The following is a 24,984-nucleotide window of genomic DNA, read 5'->3' as shown; positions in this document are numbered from 1 at the left end:
GAGGGTGACCACGGAGTCCCCAGAGCTCTGGGGGTGCTCCACGGTCAGGGAACCCAGGGTCCCTGGGAATAGGCACCAGTTCCAGGGTCTTCCCCTGAGCTTAAGCGCCCTCCCGCCGTGCACCACCCTCATTTTAGCCCATCGGGCCTGCGACCCGGGGAGGATCTAACCGGTGTGGAGGCGCTCCTTGGAGTCCCCACCAGCCTCGCCGGGAGCACCGCACGGCGCACCGCGAGCATCTCCCGCACTGCGCTGCACGGTGCTGGCCGGACACCCCTGCTGAGTTTGCGGTCCTGCTGCACCACCCCCTCCTCCGTCCGCCCCGCCCCACGCCGAGCCCGACACCCCGCCCGGAAGAGGCGGCCAGGCCAGCGCCTGCGGTGGGAGGTTGGTGGCAAGAGGGAGTTGCCGCTGCCTCCACAACCACTGTAACCTCTAGCGAGCCCAGGTGTCGCTCCTAACTCGCGGAACTGCAGACGTGGATAGGGTCGCCAAGCAGCGTGACACTACTCGGAGGGCGCGGCCTGGGCTGCGTCCCGGGCTGCGTCCCCTGGACGCGCTGAGAGGGAAACAGGCGGAGGCGCTGGGAGCCTCCGGCGGGCGGGGCGCCGAGGACGCACCTGGAAGCCTCACGGCCGGGCCAGACCCCAGGAGCAGGCGCTGAGGCGGCGGTGGCGGCGGCAGCGGCAGCTGCGAGGATGTCGCAGCTATCGCTGCTCCCCGCCTCGGCGGAGACTCGGAAGTTCACCCGGGCGCTGAGTAAGCCGGGCACAGCGGCCGAGCTGCGGCAGAGCGTGTCGGAAGTAGTGCGCGGCTCGGTGGTCCTGGTGAGTGAGGGATAGGGACGGAGGGAGGTGGACGGGCGGCCACCTCCTCCTCCATGCTCTTCTAAGTGGGCTGGGCAGAGATGGAATAGTCGACCCTGCTGGGTCTTAAATATTAAGAGGTGGTGGGAAAGATGGGCGGGGGTGTTGGGGAGAAAACGACGGTACTAGAAGGGGTAGCAACTTCCAGATCCTACCCTGCATCCGGAGGTCTTCGCCCCACTGCTACCCCTTACTTGGGAGTGAGATCGCTACCTCCGCTTCCCATCCCCCAGCCAATTTACCTCTCTCTGCCAAATGGGAAATTACCCTCACCCCTAGCCCCTCCCACAGCCCTGTTTTCCTTCGGTTTGTGGAGGCGCTGGACACCTGTAGCTTGAAGGGGCGCAGGGACATGGAGATGGGGGTTTCCTTTCCCAGCCTGCAACGTAGGGTTGGGAGATGGCCCTGCGGACCCTTTGGATGGGCTAAGCTCCAAGAGGGAAGGGGCTCTTCATCCTCTTCTTCATCTCCCTTCTTCTAGCCGGCATCCTGACGGTTCGCCTCCTCTTATAAAGGGTTAGGGGGAATGATAGGAGCCGTTGGTAACTTCAGTTTAGTGCAAATTACTATGAAGTTTGGGGATTTGAAGCAAATGAAGCAAGCTTCTCCGAGATTAATCTGGTTGTAGCTTAAGATCTTTAGAGAATAGACACCTGGATGTGAGGGAGATGAAATTTTATATCAACTTTTCCACAGACAGGGCTGGCCCTGCTAAATTGGGAAACTCAGTGTGCCTGATCAATTGGATGGTCCAGGAGAGGAGTGACTTTTGAGCAGCAGCGTGTTTTTCCCGGCAGCTGGAAACTTTTAGTAGCAACTTGCCTTGTCGCTGACATTTGCTTTCTTGAAAGGGGCTTGTTTGTGGGTGGGTAACTCACGATGTTTGTTAGAATGATGCAACAAGATGGGCCTTGGAAGTGATTCACTCACTGGGCTTTGTGGCAGTGTTTGTGGGGTATTATCAGGGTGGAGTGCCAGGTCCCTTAAAACAGGGGCTGGGCATCTTTTTGGTGGCAGATAGATGGCCTTCCCGGGCAAACACAGGATGGCATGAGTGGTGTTTGTGGAGATTGGAGATGAAGTTTCGCTGATTTCCAAATTCAGCTTGCTCAGTTTGATTTTTCTCTCAATTGCCAACTCACTCCAGATTCCACAAACTCTAATTTGTTCCATAATAAACAGGGAATCTATTTTTATGTTTTACTGAAGTTGATCCATTGATGGTATGGAGTAGAGGTAGAGTTGGCAAAATACCAGAACCTGGCATCTCGTCCATAACCCCAACTAATTTCTGTTGATTTGGCTTTAATAGGACATCTGCATCTTCCCAACTTGAGCCAGTGTGTGTATGTTAAGTATCAGATTGCATCCTCTCTGTTTCACAGGAAACTTAGTTCTTTAAACTGGGGGCTACTATTCTCATAGGGATTTGTGGCAAAAAGAAGAGTGAATAAAATATAACTTTGCCATGATTTCCAAAGTGCTGGCAGACCTGTACTGAAGAGGAGGTATTAGCTTAATAAGCCATTCTGTTGAGCACAGAAGTGCCAACATAGACACAACTCTGCTTATTATTGATATGCAACAGTCCTTGAATATCTGCTTTTCCTTTTGGAGAATGGCCTACTGGTAGTGACTTACTGTTCATTCCTGTGTGTGACATTCTTCTACTGTGTTACCTTATGACATTTTTAATAGTGTGTCTTTTTTCCTGGATACCCTTAAGCATGAACACTGGGCTGGTGTCTCAATTTGTAGTGCTGTTTATCTGTGGTCACTTGTTCGATGAAACCTGTTATGAAACAAATACAAACTGTAGGAAAGCAGATGAGCCTATTCTGTTGAGTGAAAGGCTCCCCCTGAATGGGAAATGTATTGCAATGGTTCTGCATTGCAGAAGGAGGAATTTGGGATAGGTTACAGACACTAAAAATTACCCATAAATTTCAATTCCCTCACTTCCTGCCAGGTACTCTGCCACTGTTTCCTTCCTCTTGCTGCTCTCCTGTGTCTGCCAGGAAGTCACAGCAGGTGCATCTCCCACACAGGTTCTGGCTCAGCTTTGTTCTAGGAGGATCTAAGAAAGTAACTCTGATCCGTGCAGGAGGCAGAGGCACAACCAAGCCAGGCTTTGGAATCCTGTGGTCCACTGATCTATGCTTGGATGGAAGTATTACTTTGCTTTATCTTTGATGACTTGGGTCAGAGCTAATACAGTGCCTCTAGCATAATAAATGCTTATTAAATATTCTTAAGTAGCTGATTAATAAAGCAGTTCTGCAGATGGACTAAAAGAAAAAATGCATAGATTATCCATTTAACTACCTCTTCCCATGCCTCTAGTATTAATGGGTGGCCAGTACTGGGTTCAGAAACAACCAAATAGTTCAGTGGGTTGGAAAGACTTCCATTTAACAAACAAACTTTAAAATGTAAAAGTGAGATGTGCTCATAAATTTTTCATAGCTTTATTTTTTTAATGTTTAGGTTTGTGGACCTTTAAAAATGGTCCTTTTATCAGCTATACAATATTGGGCATATAACAACCTTGTTGTCCCTCAGTTTCTTCATCTATAGAGTGGAGATAATAATTGTGCTTGAATTATAGGGCTGTTGTGAGGAAATGAGCAGTACAGGTAAAACTCTTAGTGCTTGACATATATTCTTTCAGCTACTAAGTCACCTTGTACTGTTGCTTACTTCAGGACTCCTGTTCTATTAAATGGGGCTTTATTGGATTGTTTCTAGAGTTCCTTTCCCCACCAACAGGCTTTGATTTTAAGTTGCTTGTTCTAGAGTAACAGATGTGCTAGTAGTAATATTCCAGTAATATATACAGTAGGAAAAGTAATTTATGACTTTGGGTAATGAAAGAAGAATCCTCATGATTCTAGAATTAGCTTTCCATGACTTAGAATCGTCAGGAGGGCAGCATGCTCAAAATATATGCAAGCTCAGAAGAAAGACTAGAAATAATTCCCTGAGCAGAGTCGAGTTATGATTGCTTTTGGAACTCCTGAAGGTATTTATTTTACCTTGGGTCTCTCAGTGTATTAAAGATAGCATCATAATGGCCTAGATCTAATAGTATATCACTTAAGGCCTAAAATATCCTTTCTCTGAAAGATTTGTTTAAGTATTGTGACACAGCTCTTTGTATGGGTTTGCCGATTTATATGCCCAAGTCATCTGGCTTCTGTACTGATCTTATCGCGTTATGTTCAGTTTCAAACTCTTCTGCTATGTGAAGCCCCTGCCAGCAGTATCATTCTGTGCCTCTTGGAGACCTAGCAATACAAAATGAAATGAAATGAAACCAAGTCAGGTCCTTACTAAATTTCCTTTGTGTTGCTGGAGGATGGACAGAAAGTGTGGACTGATCATCTCCCAGCATATGTGCTTGGTCGTTCCTCACCCTCCCAGTTCAGTCAGCTCAGGATTCTAGTATTATTGGAGGTAATGTGAGACCCAAGTGGTGTTCTTTGAAGTGTTCTGGTAACATAAAATCTCATTTTGGCTGTAATTTTAAATCATATATGTTAGTAAATCAGCAACTAAACTGGCCTGAGCTTTACCTCACTGTCTTTCTCCACCCTCTGGTGGAGTCCTAACAGAAATAATTCTAAAATACAGGAAACACGGTGAAGGCCCGTCTCCAACTAGATAATCAACAACAGGTTCTATTTCTTTGGCTTCTAGTCTGTTTGAATATTAGGAGATGGGAGGGCCTTGAATTTGCAAAGGGAAGGAAGGAATTGTGAAAGTTTTATCCACATTTATTGAGGGCCTGCTCTGTGCTAGGACTCTTTGCTGGGTGCCGAAGATATGCTGTTTTGTTAGAGCAGGCCCTTGTCCTGAAGGGTTTATGATCTAAACAGGTAGAGAGGTCAGTCATCTGTAAAAAGATGGATAACAGTACAAAAGAGCAAATTTAAAGGGTCAAATGCCTGCTGCAGAGAATTGAGGAAGATGAAATGACTGAACTGGTATACTAGGAAAGGATTTATGAAGAATTGAACTGGACCTGGAAGTATCTTGCATAAGGGGGGCTCCCCCTCCACCCCAGAAAAGAGTAAGAGATTGAGCAAATGCTTAGGATGCCCAGGTCAGCCAAAAGTGAGCAGAGCAGCTTGGGCAAAGAAGGGCATGTTTTAGGAGGAGGGGAGAGAAGTTTTGAGAAATACAGTTGCCAGTTTTGGAAAAAAAGTCAGTGATTAGCTGAGAACACATCATAAAAGATTTTTTTCTTGTCTTTGTGAAACCTGTTTTAGGAAAGGAGTTCAAACCAGCCTATTAACATATGCTTCTTAAGGAGATTTTCCCCTCAGTGCAGTTGTGGGGTAAATATGATAGTTTTGTGTCATGTAGGCCTAAGGACAGGATAGAGGTCTGTGCTGTGGAGGAGAAAACTCTGAAACCTCTGTGTGTGTGTAAACATTTAGGGTATCATGTGAAGAGTCAGATATGATGAGTGCACTATTAAGTAAATGATATTGCATAAAACAATGTTGGAACCCCATCAAATAAGTGTAACAAAATGTGAGAGTTACCTATAAAATGAATGATAGAAACAGCATTAATCATGGGTGAATAATCATGTAAGGGTGAAGAAGAATTTTTAGAGCATGAAATAAAGGAAAACCAGTTTGGCCTGGGCTTGGGAGGTGAGCCATGGCTTTGCCACTGATGAGCCCAGGCTTTTGAGCAAGTCACTTTACCTAAGCCTCAGTTGCTCATTTGAGACTTGGGATTGTTAGGTATTATTATTTTAGAGAATTAAAAAAATATTAAATAAGCTAATATATATGAAGTACTTAATAGTAAGTGCTTAATGAATGTAAGCTTGTATTATGTTAATAAAGGAAAACGCTTATTATCTTGACTAAATATATCTGGAGCTAGTGTTTATTGAGCACTTACTCTGTCCTAGAATATACAGCTGTAAGTGGAGGGTCTGGGTCTTGAAACTGGGCACTGTGGCTTAAGACCATGTTTTTAAATCACAATATTTTATGTATTGTATTTTTTCATTATCATTTCTCCCCCATATGCCCCCCAGCAACCACCACAGTGTTGTCCATGTCCTTGAGTCCTTTTTCCTTTTTGCTCCATCCCTCCACCGCCTACCCTCTCCCCCCACCATAGCTGTCATCCTGCTCACCATCTATGTGTCTGTCTCTATTTTGCTTGTTAGTTCAGTTTGTTCATTAGATTCCACATATGAGTGAAATCATATGGTATTTGTCTTCCTCTCACTGGCTTATTTCACTTAGTGTAATGTTCTTCAGGCCCATCCATACTGTCTCAAAGGATGAAATTTTCTTTTTTACAGCCTAATAGTGTTCATTGTGTACATGTCACATAGTTATTTTGCAGATCACGTGTTCTTATTCACTGTGCTGGCTGCTTTCCCATATAAACAAACCTCTGTTCAGTATGTCACAGCTACCATAAATGTAAAAGTTAAACATAAGCTTAGAAATAGTATTTATCTGTTTCTGTATCTCAGTTATAGTATTAAGTTTTTTTTAAGTATTACGAGTTCTTACAAATTAACAAGAAACACTCCAGTAGAAAAGTGAGAAAGGGCATTAATAGGCAATTCCTCAAAGACAGGAATACAATTAGCCAATAAAGAGCAGGAAAAGATGTTCACCCTTGCTTATAATTAGAGAAACATTAACTTAAATAAAATTCCATTCTTTCTGATAAATTTGCAAATTTACAAAGATAGAAAAGGTATTTGCCAGCCTGGGCAACCTGGGCACTCTTATTTGTAGAGTACACCATTGCACAACCCCAGCGGCCCCATTCATGTAGTATTTTATAAGACTTCTATCTTCTATATTTTATAACATGGTGAATGATATAACCTTTTTGCGGTTGGTGTAAATGTATCAAGAACTTTAACAAACTCCTATTCTTTGGTCCAGTACTAACATTTGTGGGAACTTCTCCTAAGGACTAATCTGAAATGTGTGAAGTACCTGAAGTCACAGTGCTGACTTTTAAGAGTAGAACATGTAGAATGCTTACCAACTACAAACTATCTAAAGGTCTTAACATAGTCTAAAAAACTGTGCAACATGGACTATAAAAAACTGTGCAACATGGACTATTTTTGTGTTGCCATTAAGTTTTGTTTTAGAAGAATAATAACTTGAGGAAATTCTTCCATTGCAGTACTGGAAAGCAGTAGGGCTTGTGGTTGAGTTCAGGGGCTTAGACCTGGTGTCCTGGGTGGGACCTTTAGTTGTAACCTTGCAGTCTGATGTCTGTCCTTTGTGTGGGGTGGCTTCTCACTCTTTTAATTTGTCTTCAGTTGTCTACAGCATTGGATATCATTCAGTACCCTTCCGTCCCCTTCTGTGGTTCTTTTTCCTCCTTTGCTGTGTTTACTCTGTCTGCTTTGCACACTCACTATCCAATGGCTTCCCTAAAGGGTCTCTTCTCCACCACTGGTTCATAGAATTCAGTCTCCTCCTTTTATTCTGAAGGGGGCTGTACACCTTTATTGCAATTTCTACATCTTTATCTCAGTTTTGATTTTTCTCCCAGCTCAGATCTGTTTTTTTGTTAACCTGCCTGATGTGTGCTTGATTGTCCTTCCAGTCCTTTACCTTTAGCATCTGTGAAGCATAATTGTCACTTTTTATCCCAAATCAGCCTTCCTTTTTGCATGCTTGCATCATTTTCATGGTCATTGACTTTGAAATCTCTAATTCCTCTTTTGTCTCTTCTGTTCATTTCCTTTGGTCTTCCTCATTCCATCATCATTACATCCATTATGTTCTATTTCTGCATCAGTCACTCCTAAATCTCAGTGGCTGAAAACAGAAGAGTTTATTTTTGTCCTCTCACTCTTCCTCTTCATTGAGGATGGCTGGGGACCATGTTGTCCATGTCCTGGAACCTGGGTTGATGGGACTGCCACCATCTTAAACGTAGTGGGTACATGTTGAGGGAAAGTGTTGGGACTCTCTCACAAGCTCTTAACTTCCACTTAGCACTTTTTCTTATGTTGCCTTGGCTAAAGCAAGTCTAATGGCCATACCTAGCTCCAAAGGGCAGGGAGGTACAGTCCCATCTGTTTGCCTGGAAGAAGAGATGAATTGTTTGGTGAGTAGCACTCATGACTGTTGCAACTTGTAACTCGCACCCCTCTGTCTCCTACCCTTTATCTTGTTCCATGTAGTAGTAAGGGTAGGGTTCTCCCACCTGGTCTCTGCTGCGATTCTTACTCTGTCCTTAAGGTTTCAATTTTGAATCCTTAATTCTCCAGTGTTTCCCACTGTCCTTGGAGTAGAAGCATCTTCCCTTTGACAGTAGGGTACTCTCCTTAACAGGCACCACCGTGCCGTTGCTCTCCAGCCTGGCTTTAATATTTTCCAGATTCCAGGCTCCCATACTCCAGGACCTTGGCAGAAACTCTTACCTTTGCCTGGGGTAATAATCACATCCTTGCCCACCTTCTCATCTGCCAGGCCACTCCCCTTGGTCTTTGGAACTGTACTTACACAGCTTTGCCTATCCACCCAAACTGAAACAGGCCTTGCCTGTTCTTTTCCTTTGTATCACTGGGCACATTTATGTATTTATTTGTGTATACGTTTGTCAGTGTGTATTTCCCTCACTGGACTGTTTGTTCATTATGGTTTCTTCAGTGTCTGGCTCAGTAAATATTTTGTGGATGAAACACCTTACATGTTTCAGCTTTTCATTCTTTTTTGATTCTGCATTGTCTTTAATTTCTCTCTTCTACACCTGTTTCTATTTACTTCATTCAATCCTACTTTCCTCTGCCAGATTAATTTTCCTAAAGCACAGTTCCATTATTATCATTAATTTTTCATTGCCACCTGATAAATTGCTGGTATTTTTGCACGTATCGCTTTGGGGGCTAGTCCTGTGTTTGTGTTAGCTTAGAAAAAGCTGGTCAGGTTGTCAGTAAATCTGCATCATCTTTGCATAATGTTTGAAAACAGCTGCACATTTTGATTCAAGTAATATTAATTTCTTTTTTAGGACCATTTGTTTCCACCAGCTCTGTAGATCCAGTGTGTAAAATAACACTTACCTAAATTCTTCTGTTAGGATTTAGTAACACATTTACTTGAAAAAAAAAAAACCCACAACAAAATAAAACAAATATACAGATACTAAAAACCATTGAAATGGCTTTTTATTCAGTTAAATCATGAGTTTTCAAACCATCAAAGGAGCGCTCACTTGGATGTTGAGGTTTCTGTTTCTTTTACATTTTTTGTCACTTTTTCTCTCATGGACTTCTTGGGTCCTTATCAGTGAATTGGTAGCAAGTTCCTAATCTGATCACAGTTCTGTAATGCAAAATAGTTTGTTTGAATCTCCTCCTCCCTCATTTCTTTGAAGTTGGCAGGGGTAATTCAATTAAGATAGTGCTTGGGTGTGTCTACTTTGGGAGGTTGGCTGGGTCAGTGCCTTTGTTAGAGACATGCCCATTTATTTATTATAGATGAACATTTATTGAATATTAACCTGGAAATGAATGTGAAAGCAGATGTCTGAATTGCTGAGGGTCTCCATTGGCCACTTGAAATTTATTCTCAAACTCTTATGTACCTAGTTTGAGATTCACATACTCGATTTTCATACATTTTGTTTTAACAGAAAATACATATTCTATCATGTGGTTATAGTAATATTTTAAGGAGATATGTTTACTATGCTAAGTTAAAAATGTATGAACAGTATATACAAAATTATTAACTTTTAAAAAAGCATAAGCAATTTTTTTGTTATAAAAAATGTTTTATGATCTTACAGGTGCTATGATAAACTATTCTCTTTTGTTTGAAGAATGAGTTAAATATCAGATATTTAGTTTCTGATTTCTAGAACATAGAAAATATGGTAGTATAACCACATTTGTGATAATAAGGTTTTTTTTTTTCTTGCTAGGGATGGCAGTAGGGCATAGTGGATAAGGACTTCATCTCAGAGGGTTCTAAACCTTGCTCTTCTGAGAAAGGGCTTCACCCTGAGAATGAAAATTATAATAGCATTTACCCCATAGATCTTTGTGATGATTAAGTGAGCAGATGCATATAAAGCACTTAGAATAGGGCCTGGCCCATAGTAAATACCAGATAAGTGCCAGCTTTTGTTATTTATGAGGGCAACCTAAAGGAATATCATATAACCCTTCTGGAAAATTTATATATGGAAAAATTATAATATTGGGTGAAAAAGACACAGTATTTGGAAATAGTGTGATCACAGTTGTGTAAAAAAATAACTTGTATGTTAAATATGTTGGAAGGAAATAAATGAAAACATAGGCATATGATTTTTTCCTTATATATTCCAATATTTTCTGACTTTTTTACTTTTACAATAACAGTCTGGATAATAATCTATCAAGAAAAAGAAAATAGTGAATATAGGAGGGAAATTTTGGCATATAAGACATTCAGATTAGTACTCTTTGGACATTCCATTTGTACTTGTCAGTGTGTGTGCAGGTGTGCATCTTAATGTAAATGTGTCCCTGAAGTGAGATGTACACATGCATCTTGATAGCAAAAGTATTATTGGCTAGCGAGGAGCACTGCTCATTAAATGCTTAAAGAGGGAGAGGATCCATGTGAAATAATGAAACTCTGCATTTGACAGTTTTATAAAATTCTTTCAAAAAACTTCTTGCTTGAGCCTCTGGAAGATCTAGTGAGGCAGGGATAATTTTTTTTTTAATTCTGATTTTCAATTTGCTTAAGGTCACTTGGCTAACAGTTAACATTTTTCCTCTCAATCAGATGGCAGGGATTGTCTGAAAGATATTTTAAAATTTGAATTCCTTGGAAACTTTTCAACTGTTAACTTGAATCACTTGGCACTTTTCTGGAAAGTACCACAAATTCTCTGGGTTGCTAGATATTTGTGATGTGGAAATGAAGTTATGTGTTTGGAGGTGAAAGGTATTTTTAGAGGTCATTTAATTCAATTTCTTAATTTTTAAAGATGAGGAATAAAAAGTCTTGGATATATCTGTGGTCATATAGCTAGTTAGTGTTATGGAAAAGAACAAAATCTAGTTTACTAACTACTGGTCAGTGTATTTTCCACTGACCATGGGAAGTAATTGAATTTACTTTGTTTACACTTGCATTTTTCATTAAATATTTTTACAGACTATGGTAATCAGATATCAGAATATGAAACATCTATTTGCACCATAGATCTCCTCCCTGCTTATATATTTCATCAGTCCTAGGCCAGTTTGTAGGTGAAATTGACATACATTTTTTTCTATATTTCTGTTTAAGGAGTATTAGGACAAAGGAGTGAAAAAAAAGTAAGAATTACAGAATTAATGTAAAGAAAGTCTCTATAGAAATTTATTGAAGAAAGAAGAATTAATTTAATAGTCACATAAGTTATCAAGGAATGGAAAATCATGGTTTTACATATACTGTGGTTGAAATAACTATGTGGCTTGAGAAAAAAACCTTCCCAGGCCTATTAACCTAAAATTCTTTAATGTAGAAAAAACTCTGTTAATTTGGGTCATTTTACCTTGCAAGCTCCTTTGACTTGGCTAAAATAAATATTCAGCTATAAAAGGCAATTTGGTTGAAATTGTATATTATAGAAAGAGGTGCATTTCTAAGATTGTTTAGAGGATTTATTTAATCTGTCATTTTAACATATTGCTGTTTTCTTAAGTAGAAAGCTGAGTTCCTATGGTGATAGCAGAGGTGTCATAATATTTATAGTATATTAGATTCATTTTAAACTATTAAACTAGTTAGAATTTACAGATATTTGATCTCTTATATGAGCTTTTTTCTTCCCAGGCTTTTTAATATGTTCAGTTGTTCATTTTTTATTTTATTCCTTTAAGGAAACCTTCTGAGAGAAAGCTAATTATTTATTTGTAGAAGATCAGAAGTAACTGCTGTTACATTTTCTCCCTTTAAAATGAAGACTGTGTGTGCTTTTTTACTGACTCTTTTGGAGGTGATTTTTTTGTGAAAAACCCAACTAATATACCAAGTTTTTAATGGTTAAGACATGACCTTGCCCTCAAGGGGCATGTAATTTAGAGGGAAAAAAAGAGCTTAGATGGAACTCAAGGAGCATATGGGTGTGTACTCCTTTGAGAGTCCTCTACATCGTGGCTCTTTCACATCCTTGAAGGAAGAAGGAACCAGTTCAGATCAAGTTCATAGGAAACTCAAGTCAGAGCTGAGACTCAAGTCAGCTTCCTGGGAAGTAGAAACATACATGGACTTCCCATCTATTACTCTGCTTTCATGAGATCCAGGATACCGTGTGCATGTTCATTGCAGGAGTAGTGATGTTTAGAGTAGTGACATTTGGAATAGAATGTTTCTCTGATGAAGATATTGGGTAGGGGTAAAAGAAACTCACATCATTAACAAGAGTACAGTGAGAATTGTGGGTCAGGGATCAAAGAAATAGTCTAGGTGGGAGGGAAAGATAGGAGAAAAGGCTAATAACATCCTAAAGAGTCCTAAAATTAAGATTTTTAGTGCTGACTGGTGTGGCTCAGTGCATTGAGCACTGGCCTGCAAACTGAAAAGTTGTGTATTTGGTTCCCAGTTGGGGAACATGCCTGGGTTGTGGACTACTGTTTCTCTCCCTCTGTTTCTCCCTCCCTTCCCCTCTCTCTGAAAATAAATAAACAAAAATCTTTAAAAACAAAAGGTTTTTAACTATACACATGTAATTTGCTTTCAAGCTAATTAGGGAAAACTGGGTCTTCAGAAGATTTATTTCTTTTGGCATCTAGAATATGTCCCCTGGTGCAAAGACCCTCAAATTAGCAGGGATTTGGATCTCAATTTTGTCCTTAATTAATTCTAGAAGTAACATATGCCATTTATGTTAAATAGCATAGTATTGTGTTAGCATTTTAAACTTATATCAAGTAATGTGGTGGTATGTTATTGTAGTTCTTTGTATACTATATTTGAGGGTGCAAGAGCTATAAAACCTCTGCTTTCTTTAGACCTGAAAATGAAACCAATTTTTGTGGAGCTGCTGATTAAAAACAATCTGAATTGATTGTGAGAATTGTGCGAGAAAACAAAATTAATTGAGTTTTATGTAAAATTGTCAGTGACTTTAAGTTCCATGGAACACAGATTTGCATGGCAGCGCTATTGCCTGGGTTTTTAAGTGAGTGTAAAAGGCACTGAATACTTAGATCATGGTTTTTGGAAGCAAGATGACATCCTGCTGATTGCAGTTAGGCTAATGATAGCATAACTAAGGTACTGGTCATTGCTTCTGGAAAGGCACCACATTTCAAGTGCCAAGAAATATCTTTATTTGTAAATACCGAAATTGGTTCTCATGTAAAGGTTCATGCACTTGATTTAGGCTTGATTTTTGTTTAGTTTTATCTTTTTATTTTTAACTTCCTGCCATTAAGCACATGTGTAGATCATGTTAGTTCCATGGGAAAAGAAACAAGTAAATATTTGACAAATATGCAGGCACATGTATTGTATACATGTGGGAGCATCTGTATTACACATCTATACATGCATAATATACATTTAAGTAGAAGACTGTGTCATTGGAGAGTTTTAAGTAAAGTGTTAAAGGGTGCTAAGGAGAGAGAGTACTTTTAGTCCAGGGAATCAGAAAACACTTAATGAAGGAGATGGCATTTTGAGCTGAAAACATACTTGAGAGATAACAGTTGTTCTAGATAGAGGGATGTGTGTGATTAAAGGCCTGGAGGAAGGAAATTATGGGCTGTACTTGGGGAACAGGGAACAGTTAAATCTGGCAAAGTGTAGGAAGAGTTAGGGGTACACAGATCTGGGTCACCCATGGAGGGGGAGGGTGGATGAGGTTGTAGAGTGTCCGCTTTATTCTTTGTTGTTGGATTTTTGAGCTGGAAGGCACACAGAGCTTTGCAGTGGGAATATGGTGATTGTGTTGTTGGAACCTAGTGGCTGGGGACAGAGAGTTGGGGGTTTAGATATTATTTAGGAAAGCTTTGCCATAATTTAGGCAATAATTAATAAGGAGGTTATGAAATAAGTTATGTATAAGAAGTGGTTTGGGATAAAGGGGATGGGTATTTGAAGCCTGATTAGATTAGGTGATTCATTTATTTATTTGTTTATTTATTTATTTATTTGATAAATATTTACCAATAATTCTCCATTCCCCACACCTAGGTGAGGTTTGTGTTTCCTGGCTAGGTGAGATTGTAAAGCTGGAGATATTAATATAGCCTTAGGTTTCATCCCTGGGAAACCTGGAAGGGGGTGAGGCAGAAATCTGAGAATATCCACCCTTGTTACCAGGCCTTGAGGGGAGTGTAAACTTACCTGGTCTCTAGGTTGGCTTTCAGATAAACTGTTGCAGATAGCTTGGAATCTCATCTCCCATTATAAACTACCACCAGAGGCAGAGATTAGCAGTGAGCTGCTAGGGACCTTCATTTTTGTTTAGAGATTGTTTAGGGTAGAGCAGGCAGCTTTAAAAAACCATCTAGCTAGTAGTCCTCTTTAAAAGAATCATAATCAGTGTGCTCTTTAACCAAGAGATTCCAGTCAGCTACTTTTTCCGCCACTGTGTCTTCAAGACTTACTGACATGCTGACTTCATAATGATTTTCTAGGATGACCTTTCTTCTCTCTCCTTTTTAAGAGACAAATTAAAGAAGCCTTTACAAATGTTGGTTCATAAACAATTATTTAGAGGCAAAATAGGTAATTAATATTGTTACCCTTTTTTTGGTGCACAATTCCATAGTGTACTTGTTTTAGGTAAGAGAAAATAAATGTGACTGCTTTGTTACAAACAGGGGTCCCAGTTCATTTTTGGATGTGGACTTCTTGAACATTTTCAAGTACAAATTAAGTCACTACATGCATTGATAAATTATAGATAGAAAAGTGTTCTCAGTTTTCTTCCTCTTGGGTTTCTTTACTTCCTGTAACCACAGATCTCTCTTCTTTGAAATTCTATCTTCTTTTGATATCCAAATGCTATTATTATTACCTGGTTACTAATCAGTATGGTGAGAGTGGTAATAACGATAACTTTTTTTTCATGTCTTTCTCTTTCACTGTCTTCCCATTCAGCTTCCTACTTTAGCCATTCCCCCAGAAGAACGAGGACCCGATGCTATCTGTCTTCCACCTTACAGAGCTATTGCCTTTATTTCATTGACTCCTTTATAGCCAGCCTTGACTAAGATATTTGTGAGGGTCAGGAGAAAGCCAGTTGGTGAAGGGATATGATGAGTAAAAAGGGAGGAGGATAAATTAGAGTTTCCCCCAATGGAGGATCTGCAGGTCCTAATGGAAGCCTTCAGAATAGAGAAGCATAGTAGAAAGTGAAGATGTGAAGGTGTTGAGCCTCCATATCTTGTTTTAAGGCAGTGCTATACAATTTGAAAGCCATGAACAGGGTTTATAACTGATCTATGATACGGTACATATAGAAATGGAGAATAAGTGTTTAGAAACCTTTAACAGTTTGAAGGGGCAACTTTAAGTCTGTTGAATCTAATAAAAATTTGGGACATTTTTACATGTCTTTGTTTTATTTATTAGTTGTTCTTATTTTGTATTTTATACAGCTATTAGTCCTCAGTGGAATGGAGGAGGAAGTAGACCTTCACCACAAGTAGTTTGAAAAGGTCTGTTATAGGTTTGTGGAGATCTGAAGTGGTTGGTTTGGGAAGCCAGAACTAGGGATACCTGAGGGAAAGGAGGCCCTAGAGAGAAGGAGTCTTGTGACTGGAGGGAGTTGTGGGTGGAGGTCAGTGTTTAGACACATGGCACCCACACCCACGTGAGGCCCTGCCCCAGCATTTGGTAGGAATGTGTGCATTGTAGTTCCCTCTTATCCATAGGGAATACATTCCAAAACCTCCAGTGGATGCTTGAAATTGTGGATAGTACCAAACCCTATTGTTTTTCCTTAGACTTAGATACTTTTCACTTCAAGTTAGCACTTAATGGCTTCTTTGGCATATCCAAATCGCCAGCATCACTACTCTTATGCTTTGGCATCATTATAAAATAAAGTAAGGGTTACTTGAACATAAGCACAGTGATACTATGACAGTTGATCTGATAAAAGAGATGGCTGATAAGTAACTAATGGTTGGGGAGTGTATACAGTGTGGATACACTGGACAAAGGGATGATTCATGCCCCAGGCAGGATGGAGTGGGACAGCAATGAGATTTTATCACTTTACTCAGAATGGTGTCTAATTTAAAACTTAGGAATTGTTTATTTCTGGAATTTTCCGTTTAGTATTTTTGGACCTCAGTGGGTAACTGAAACTGCAGAAAGACAGCAAAGCCGTGAATAAAGGAGGAATTGTAGTGTCCTGCTGGCATGGCCTTCTGAGCTGGAAGAGATTCCCTGCGGCCTGAGTAGGGGTTTGTGGATCATTACCAGCAGTGTTGTTTTTGGCTCACTAGACTCGAATATGGGATCATATCATTGTGTGCCCTAACCTTGCTTTTCATATTTTATTTGTCCCTGTTCTTTCCTACTTCGACTCTGCCTAGTCATATTGCATAAGCCTTAATGGCAATTCTTTTCTTTTTCTCCCCCTAAGCCCTTAAAATTCTTCCAAAATGAAGAATGATTCCCTCTGTTGATGGTTATCCTGGACCTCTAGGATTCTAAGCCATATACCTTTCCATTGGCCTTTTCTTAATTCCGTCACTTGTATAATGGTTACTGGTTTTTCTTTCTGTGAAAGGTGATATCATGAACACCCAGCAAACATTAACACCAGCAGAGCAGATTCTGATCCTGTACTGGCAACTTCATCATTCTGTCTTTTCCCCCAAAGCAACCAGATATTAAACCACTGATCTCGTCCAGTCCTCGGCTGCTTGCCAAAGGAATATTTGGGGAGGAATGGACCAGCTTTTGTTTCTCTTGCTTTCTCTGTAGACTTGGGGTAGATTCTGAGGGGATGTTTTTCCTTGCAACACTTACCCATTTAGTATTGAGAAAGCAGGAAAGCGAGTTTTCCTGTTACAAGTTGTGAACAAAAAGCAGGCAGCGATGGAGATATCCTGTTGTAGAAGGCTGGGGGGAGTAAATTCAGGCAAATGCATCTCATTCTTTCTGTGTCTTTAAGGAAGATGAGGAGATGGAAAGGAAATCAGTCACTCTGGAGGCCAAGTCAGAATGGGTTTCCTTTTATTTATGGTGCTTAATAATAAGGTTATAAATGTATGCTTTGTGATTTAAAAACTTGTCAGATTCAAAGATGTATAGCAGATGACAAATTAGAAAAACAAAAAAGTGTTTTTGTTTCCCATGAGTTCATTCTAAGTTTTCCTGGGATCAGGCAGTGAACTCTAAAAGTCAGCATAAACTCTATCCAAGTTTTATTTATTATTAAGTTTAAAAATTACTTAAAATGGCAAATTCTTGCAGAATTAGATTTATAAGAAGATAGCTTGTTATATACTCTTAGGGGACCCTTCCTTGGTAGTTTTAAAAAAGAACATTTTCCTCTCTTATTATGAGAGCAATACATGTTTATTCTAGGAAAATTAGAAAATACATACAGGCAACTGAACAGTATAGTAGTGGGCTGGAAAGATATGGAAATGGAAATTAGAGCCAGTGGTGAAGGAGTGTCTTCTGGGAGCAGTGGCGATAGGGATAGGCTCAGGGAAGGTTTCTCTGAATCCCCAGGGAGGAGGCTGTCTTGCCTGAATGCCATACCTTCAACTGTGACTTCATATCTTTTAAGGCTGGCCTCCCAGTCTGTCACAGGTCTAGAGCAGACCATTCCAAGTTGGTTTAGAGCTAGAAAACTGTATAATGACAAATTGAAAGTTTAGTTAACCCACTGCATTTTACATATTGTCAATCAAGAAGAAGGAGTGCTAAATGAGATTCTTAAGAGACAGATTTGCATCAGTAAGTGAGTGTTGTGTGTGTTTGTGTCTGTGTGTGTGTGAGAGAGATGGAGTCTTTGAGAAATTTGACTTTAAGGGAGATAAAGCAAATATAAAAGAGAAGATGTAGAAGGGTAAAATAATTGAATAATTGTGGGTGGAGGAGGAAATGTGCAAGTGACTTTTGTCATCTTTCATTGTTTTCTTGACTTTGCCATTCCCTCCACATCTTGCCAGTTGACAAATGCTTAGATGTGCTATGGAATGAAGAATGTTCTGTGGAATGAAGAAGCTCATTCCACTGTTTTATGTCAGTAAATATCACTGAGCAGCTCTTAGAGTTCTCACTTTATGTTAAAATTCAGTCAATTTGATCATACAGCGAGAAAAACCCTTACATGGCGTGGGATTAAATTGTCTTTTTTTTTTTAATGTGTGAAAACATTTATCATCAAGTCAACTAGCCATCTTGTTATGGGTAAGATAGGGATTAACATGTCAAATGGAAAGTGTAGAGGCTTGGACTGAATAATCTGTTGATTTTGTCTACTTACTAATTAATAAATATCCATTGAGTACTATTACATGCCACCACTGGGTCAGAACCTGGCAATAAAACCATAAATTGGATAGACACAGCCCTTTACCTCATCAGACCTCAGAACATGTCTGATCAGAACATGAGAAGATAGATAATCAATTTTAATATAGTGGGATAAGAACTCCAAAAAGAGATGTCTTTAAGGAAAATGAGGAGATGGAAAGGAAATCAGTCCTGTGGGGTGTTCTGTGATAATGTGGGAGAGGCATCTACTCTGGACTAGAAGGAGTGACATTTCAGCTGTGAACTAGAGAATAAGAAGAAATGAGGCAGATAAAGGGGGATACCCTCTTCTAGCCATAGGAAACACCATGCACAAAAGCCTGTAAGCAGGAAGAAGCATGAGTCATCCAGGAACTACAAGCTGGTCAATATGGCCAAAGCCTGTAGCTCCAGGTGGGAATGATGGGAGAGAGCTCTGAACAGGTAACCTGGGGCTCAACATGAAGGGGCATCTGGATCATGTTAAGATGTGTGAACTTAGAAGTTCAGTAAAGATATAGGACATAAGATCAAAATACAAAAATCAATTGTTTTTTCTATACACTACCAATGAACAAACAAAAGAACAATTCCATGTATAGTACCATCAAAAAGAATGTAATACTTAGGGCTAAATTTAACAAAAGAAGCATAATACTGGTATACTAAAAATTATCAAAATAAATTAAAGAATACTAAATAAAATCTCCAGTGTTCATTGGTTGGAGGACTTAATATTAAGATGGCAGTACTCCCAAATCTATCTATAGATTTAACAATTTCTGTCAAAATCCTTGTTTCCTTTTTTGCTTGTATTGACAAGCTGATCCTAAAATTTGTATGAACATACAGGGAACTCAGAAGAGTGAAAACAATATTGAAAAAAGAACAAAGTTGTAGGACTTATATTTCCTGATTCCAAAACTTACTACAGAGCTTTAGTTATAAAGTAATGTGATACTGGCATAAGGATGGATGGATTATATATATATATATGTATGTGTATATATATGTGTATACACACACACACACACATATATAATCTCACTGGACTAGAATTGAGAATCCAGAAATAAACTCATACATTTATAGTCAATAGATTTTCAACAAGAGTGCCAACCAAGATCATTCAACGGGTATAGAATAGTCTTTTCAATAAATAGTGCTGGGACAACTGTATATCCATATGCAAATTAATGAAGTTGGATCCTTATGTCACACTGTGTGTAAAAACGAACTCAAAATTGATCATAGGCCTAAATGTGAGACCTAAAAGTATAAGAATCTTTAATAAAGTATGTGGGTTTGAATTCTCATGACCTTGGATTAGGCCATGGCTTCTTAGATATGATACCAGAAGTCCAAGCAACAGTGTAAACTTTTGTGTATCAAAGGACAGTGAGGAAAGTGAAAAGACAACCTACAGAATGAAAGGAGAGATTTGCAAATCATGTATCTGATAAAGGACTTGTGTCCAGAATGTATAAAGAACTGTTAAAACCATTAATAACAAAATGGGCAAAGAATTTAAAAAACATATTTTTAAAGAAAATACACAAGGTTAAGAATTCAAATACTGATGGATGGATAAACAAAATGTAGTATATCTATAAATGAAATGTTAATATAGCCATAAAAAGGAATGAAATTCTGATACAATTCACAACATGGATGAACCTGAAAACATGCCTTGTAAGAAGCTAGACATAAAGGGGCACATATTGTTTGACTCTGTTTATTTGAAATGTGCAGAATAGGCAAATCCACAGAAGCAGAAAGTAGATTAATGGTTGCCAGGGATTGGGGAGAGGGGGCATGGAGAATGATTGCTAATGGGTACAAGCTTTTTGTTTGTTTGTTTTCTTTTAGCAATGAAAATTAGGTGGTTGTGGTGGTTGCACAAGCCTGTGGATATATAAAATCACTGAATTGTACACTTTAAATGTGTGAATTTTGTGGTATATGAATTATATCTTAATAAAACATTTTAACAGAGGCTTATGAACTTTATCCTGAGTTGGTTGAAGGGTTTTTAGGAGCACTGTGACATGATTGGATTTGTGTGTTTGGGAGATTATTCTGGATGAAGTGATGAGAGCAGCTTAGAAGGGGCAAGACTAGAGGTAGGGATCCCATTAAGAGGTTATTAGAATCATACAAGTGAGAAATGGAGGTTTAAACTAGGGAAATGGCAGTGGGAATGACAGGAAGTAGATATGTTCAAAATACAAAACTCAGTAGGGTTTGGTGGTTGATTAGATGTAGGAGGGAGGAATCAAGGATGATGCCTGTGTTGCCCAGGTTAAGCCATGGGTGGAGGAATGAGCAGGTTTGAAAGAAGAGGTGATCTGAGCATGTCCCTAACGTCCTCAGTGGTGAGATGTCCTTAAGCCAGGCACATAGAGGTATCCAGTAGGTAGTTGATACAGGGCTCAGGAATCCAAAACCTCAGGGGCCTTGTTAAAAATGCAGATCTTGGGTTTCACTCCAGACCTAATATGAATCAGAATCCCTGATCATGGTGACTCTACCTAAAATGTAAGGCCTCCTGTGGATGTGCCTTAAAGCCCTAGGAGTGGATGGGATTTCCTATGGAGAGGACTTAGAGGAGACAAGTGGCTCCATCAACATTTACAGGTCCAGTAGTGAAAGAGGTGACATCACAGAGGCCTCAGACCAGAGACATAAGAGGTGTCTAGGAGGGTGGATGTCAGGGAAACTAAAGGAATAGTGTTTCAAAGTGAGAAAGTGTCCAGGGGTATCATAAGCTTCAAGATAAGAGATGCAAAATGTGCATTAGATTTATTTATCAACAAAATGGTGACTTTGGTGAGGACTGTGAGTGATGCAGATGTGTCCCCAGAGCCGGGCTAGTGTGGGACTGCTGCATGTGGCTGTTGGGTTCTCCAAGGGTGGAGTTCTTATGCTGACGGTCTGCAACTCTCAGCATGTTTTCCTTGGCTGTGCTCCATTCCGTGGCGTGGCCTCATAGCACCATATATGTTTCCATAGCCATTGCTGTGGAATTGACCCTGACTCTATCACCAGTGTCCTAGGGGGCAACCCTTGGTGAGTGGCCCAGGCATATGGGGCACATAGAGCTGGGTGGGGGAGGTGAGATGCCACATTGTGGCAGAACAGATGTCCTGTCTGTTTTTCACTTGGCCTGGTAAGAGTCCAGCACTTGGCTCTGTCGCCTTCACACTGTGTCAAGATATATACTGCTGTGCTGTGGGACTGAATCACTGAGGTCTGGGGTTTTTGAAGTTAGGGCATTACATATTTTTCTTGGTTTGTTGGTCATGCACAACTTTGAGAGCAATACTGTACAAATGCTTGGAAATAATAGCCACTTCCTACCCCACCCCTGAGTTTGGCACATTCTTTTTCTTTTTGAAATATTGCCTAGTAAAAGTTACTCAGTTCTCTTAGAATTGTAAATCTGTATCTCATCAGTTTTCAGCATAACAAAGTTACAGTGTATTTTCTGTATAAGAAATATCAATCTGAATGACAGTATCTTCAAAAACACAGATAAACAGAGTGCCTGCTAGTCTTTGGTCTGTTGTGAGCCAGCCTGGGATTCTAGAGGTCTGCCTATTTGTGTTTTCAAAACTGCTGTTCCCTCCTTCCCTCCCTCCCTCCCTCCCTTCCTTCCTTCCTTTCTTTCTTCCTTTTCTGTCTTTTCTTTCTTTCCTTCCCTTCCTTCCCTCCCTCCCTCCCTTTCTCATTTTTCCTTCCTTCCTTCCTTCCTTCCTTCCTCCCTCCCTCCCTCCCTCTCTCTCTCTCTCTCTCTCTCTTTCTTTCTTTCAAATATATTTTACTGATTATGCTATTACAATTGTCCCATTTTTTTCTCCCCTTTATTCCCCTCCACCCTGCATTCATCCTTCCACCAGCAATCTCCTCCTTAGTTCACGTCCATGGGTCGTACATATAAATTCTTTGGCTTTTCCATTTCCTATACAGTTCTTAACCTCCCCCTGTCTATTTTGTACCTACCAAATAGGGTGTTATGTTATGTTATAAGGGGCAGAGCCTTAGGTATATGTGAGGGTGGGGCAACCCACATCGCTGTGTTGTGGCTCTGTATGTGGGGGAGGGGTCCGAGAAGGGAAAATGCCCCTTGCTCTGCTCTCTGATGGTTTTCAGTCACTTCTGCCACTACCCACAAGCAAATTGGGCCCTTCTGGTGCTGATTCCTGGGTGGGTGGGTGGGTTTGTGTACATTCTAGAACCATGTGGGTCTCTCCAGTGAACTCTCCTGTGAGGATGGGACTTTCTCCTGCCACTGCATCTCCCATAGGTTTTTACAGCCAGACGTTTTGAGGCTTTATTTCCTTGAGCTGGAACCCTGGATTGTGTGGTGTGTCTTGCTCCTCAGTTGTTTTTCCTGGTTGTCCACACTGCCCAGTGTGATACTGCCCAGTCTGCCAGCTGCCACCTCACCAGCCAGGGATATGGAAATACCCTACCTGAAAAATTGATCCTGAGTCATTGATTAGTAAAGAAATCAGAGGTGAAATGAAAACCCAGGTGGTCATCTAGCTCATTTAGGACTATCCCTTCCTAAGGGTCAAGGTAATTGTTTAAAAGTAAAGACTTAAAAATATCATTTTTCATTTGTGTTCCATGCTTATTTGTGCTGTAAGATTTCAGGCCCAATGTATTAACTCCTAATATTTTGAGACCGGTTCTTTGGTGTGTGTTTTAGTTATTTAGACCCTTACTTGTAACTTCTGCTACAAGTAACAGAAACTAAATCCAAGTAATTTAAGTAAAAAGAGGGACTGTATTATAAGGACACAGGTTATCTCCCAGGGCCGAAGAGCAGAAATGCAACTAGATGTATCAAGGGGTTTCCCAGCCTCCAAAAATCTGCCTGATCTCTGCTGTTGTCATTAAGTTTTTGGCTCCTTTTCCACTTGGATATTTTGTTTCTTTGCTACCAGTCTACATGGTGGGAAATGGCTCTGTGACAGTCTAGCTATCTGGCAAGAGACTGGTCGGTCCTTCTTTCAGACCCAGCTCTAAGCCCCCAGGGAGGGGGTCTGGATTGGGTCTGATTTTTACCTGTAGAGCTCTCCACTGTGATTGGGGTCATGGTTCATTGTAGGAATGTGGCTTCTGGGAGCCCTACTTCTATACCTGTGGCTTCACAGGGTCATTTCCTTTTGTCAGAGCAAGGGACTGCTTCTCAGTCCCAGAGAAGAACTGGCCTGGGTGACCTTTCAGCCTCTTCTGGCATGAGAGGACCCCCACTGCCATAGAGGGAAAGGGGACAGGGTGAAGGAGACATCTCAGGAAAAAAGTGTCTTAAGGGGAAAAGAAGGTGCTGGGTAGCCACTCCAGCAGATACTCTATGAAATGTATTTTTCACTTAGAAAAACAGAATTGGGGAGGGATGTTTGTCACACCAAAACATGAATTCATTCAGAAATGACTTTTGGATTGCTCATTTCTTTGTTCAGCATGGTTAGGAGCTGGTTTTACTCTTCATGAAGCCTGTGCCACACCTAGTTGAATCATTCAGATGTAACATCCTTCCCCCCCTAAAGTTAATGTATAAAATAATATTCGTTATCTTTCATAAGGATATTAACATCTTTATAATACTTTTGAATATTTAGTATTTAAATCTCTCTTTGATGATATTTTCCATTAAGACTTGTTGCTTTAAGAGAAGCTCAAAAACAGCTTCATCAGCACTATTTAATGTGCCAAAAATGTCAAAAAAAGAATGTAATTGAATGCCCAGGGAAGCTGAATTGCCTGCCATTAGTTTGTGTGGCAAAACATGTCACAGATATATTTTCAGAAGTTTATTTTGCATGTATGTTCTAAAAATGACCACAGCATATATTTATTGCTTTTTTTTATCAAAAAAAAATATTCCCTGGAGACACTGTGCTCACTAAACTGGAAGAACACCTTAGGAATTAGTATTTGTCGTTTTTAAAGCGACAAATATTTAAAAAATATTCCCTGGAGACACTGTGCTCACTAAACTGGAAGAACACCTTAGGAATTAGTATTTGTCGTTTTTAAAGCATCTGGCAAATACAATAACCAGACTAAGGTCTGCTTCACTCAGCTACAAAGGCACTTTTGTTAAAGTTCCATGTCCCTGTGATGCTACTACAGCTAAAACTTGGTTCTGACAGTGCTTTTGGGAATCTTGGCTTATTTCAGGTAAAGCTCAGATGCCTTGGGCTAGGATTATGACAGGGTGTAGTTGCTGCAAACTTTTAGGATGTGTTTTGAGCTGTCTTCCCCTTTTCTCTCTCTATTTAAGGCTAGAGAGAGGGTGCGTAGGCTTAGTCCTGTTAGAGGCCTGGAAAAAACTTGTCCCTGTGCACAGTAGTAATTAATTTAATTAGTTACATAGTTTGCCTCATATAATTGCATGTATTTTTTCAATAAAATCCAAATTCAGATTTCTTGTGCCTCTTTTTCTGCTCTGCCCTGTGTTTTTGAATGACCACAGTTGATAAGAGTGCTTGTCAGACTGCCCTTGTCTCCTAATCCCTCCCATTCATTTCTCTAGACAAAGTCCCAGCTAGCTTTATTGTACCAGGTGCAGCATTGTCCTGTAATTGTCTTGTTTTATTCACTAGAACATC

General features: G+C 40.1%; 1 protein-coding gene across 5 annotated transcripts in view; it reads left to right on the top strand.

Annotated features, from left to right (window-relative positions):
* Window positions 1-479: 479 nt before the first annotated feature.
* Window positions 480-24,984, top strand: part of DOCK9 (dedicator of cytokinesis 9) — a 340,452-nt gene continuing 315,947 nt past the window's right edge. For 2 of the 5 annotated variants that reach the window (XM_036011405.1, XM_036011400.1), the window contains exon 1: window positions 481-827. In XM_036011405.1, the coding sequence (XP_035867298.1) occupies window positions 699-827 (129 nt within the window). In that variant the 5' untranslated portion in view covers window positions 481-698. Of the gene's footprint in view, window positions 828-24,984 lie in introns of all 5 variants that reach the window. The other 3 variants (XM_028526777.2, XM_028526773.2, XM_036011395.1) reach the window with 2 other exon arrangements.

The sequence above is a fragment of the Phyllostomus discolor genome, chromosome 11 (assembly GCF_004126475.2).
Source record: "Phyllostomus discolor isolate MPI-MPIP mPhyDis1 chromosome 11, mPhyDis1.pri.v3, whole genome shotgun sequence".
Taxonomy (NCBI): Eukaryota; Metazoa; Chordata; class Mammalia; order Chiroptera; family Phyllostomidae; genus Phyllostomus; species Phyllostomus discolor.
Note: the sequence above shows the minus strand (reverse complement) of the source record. Positions and strands in the feature narration are given on the sequence as shown.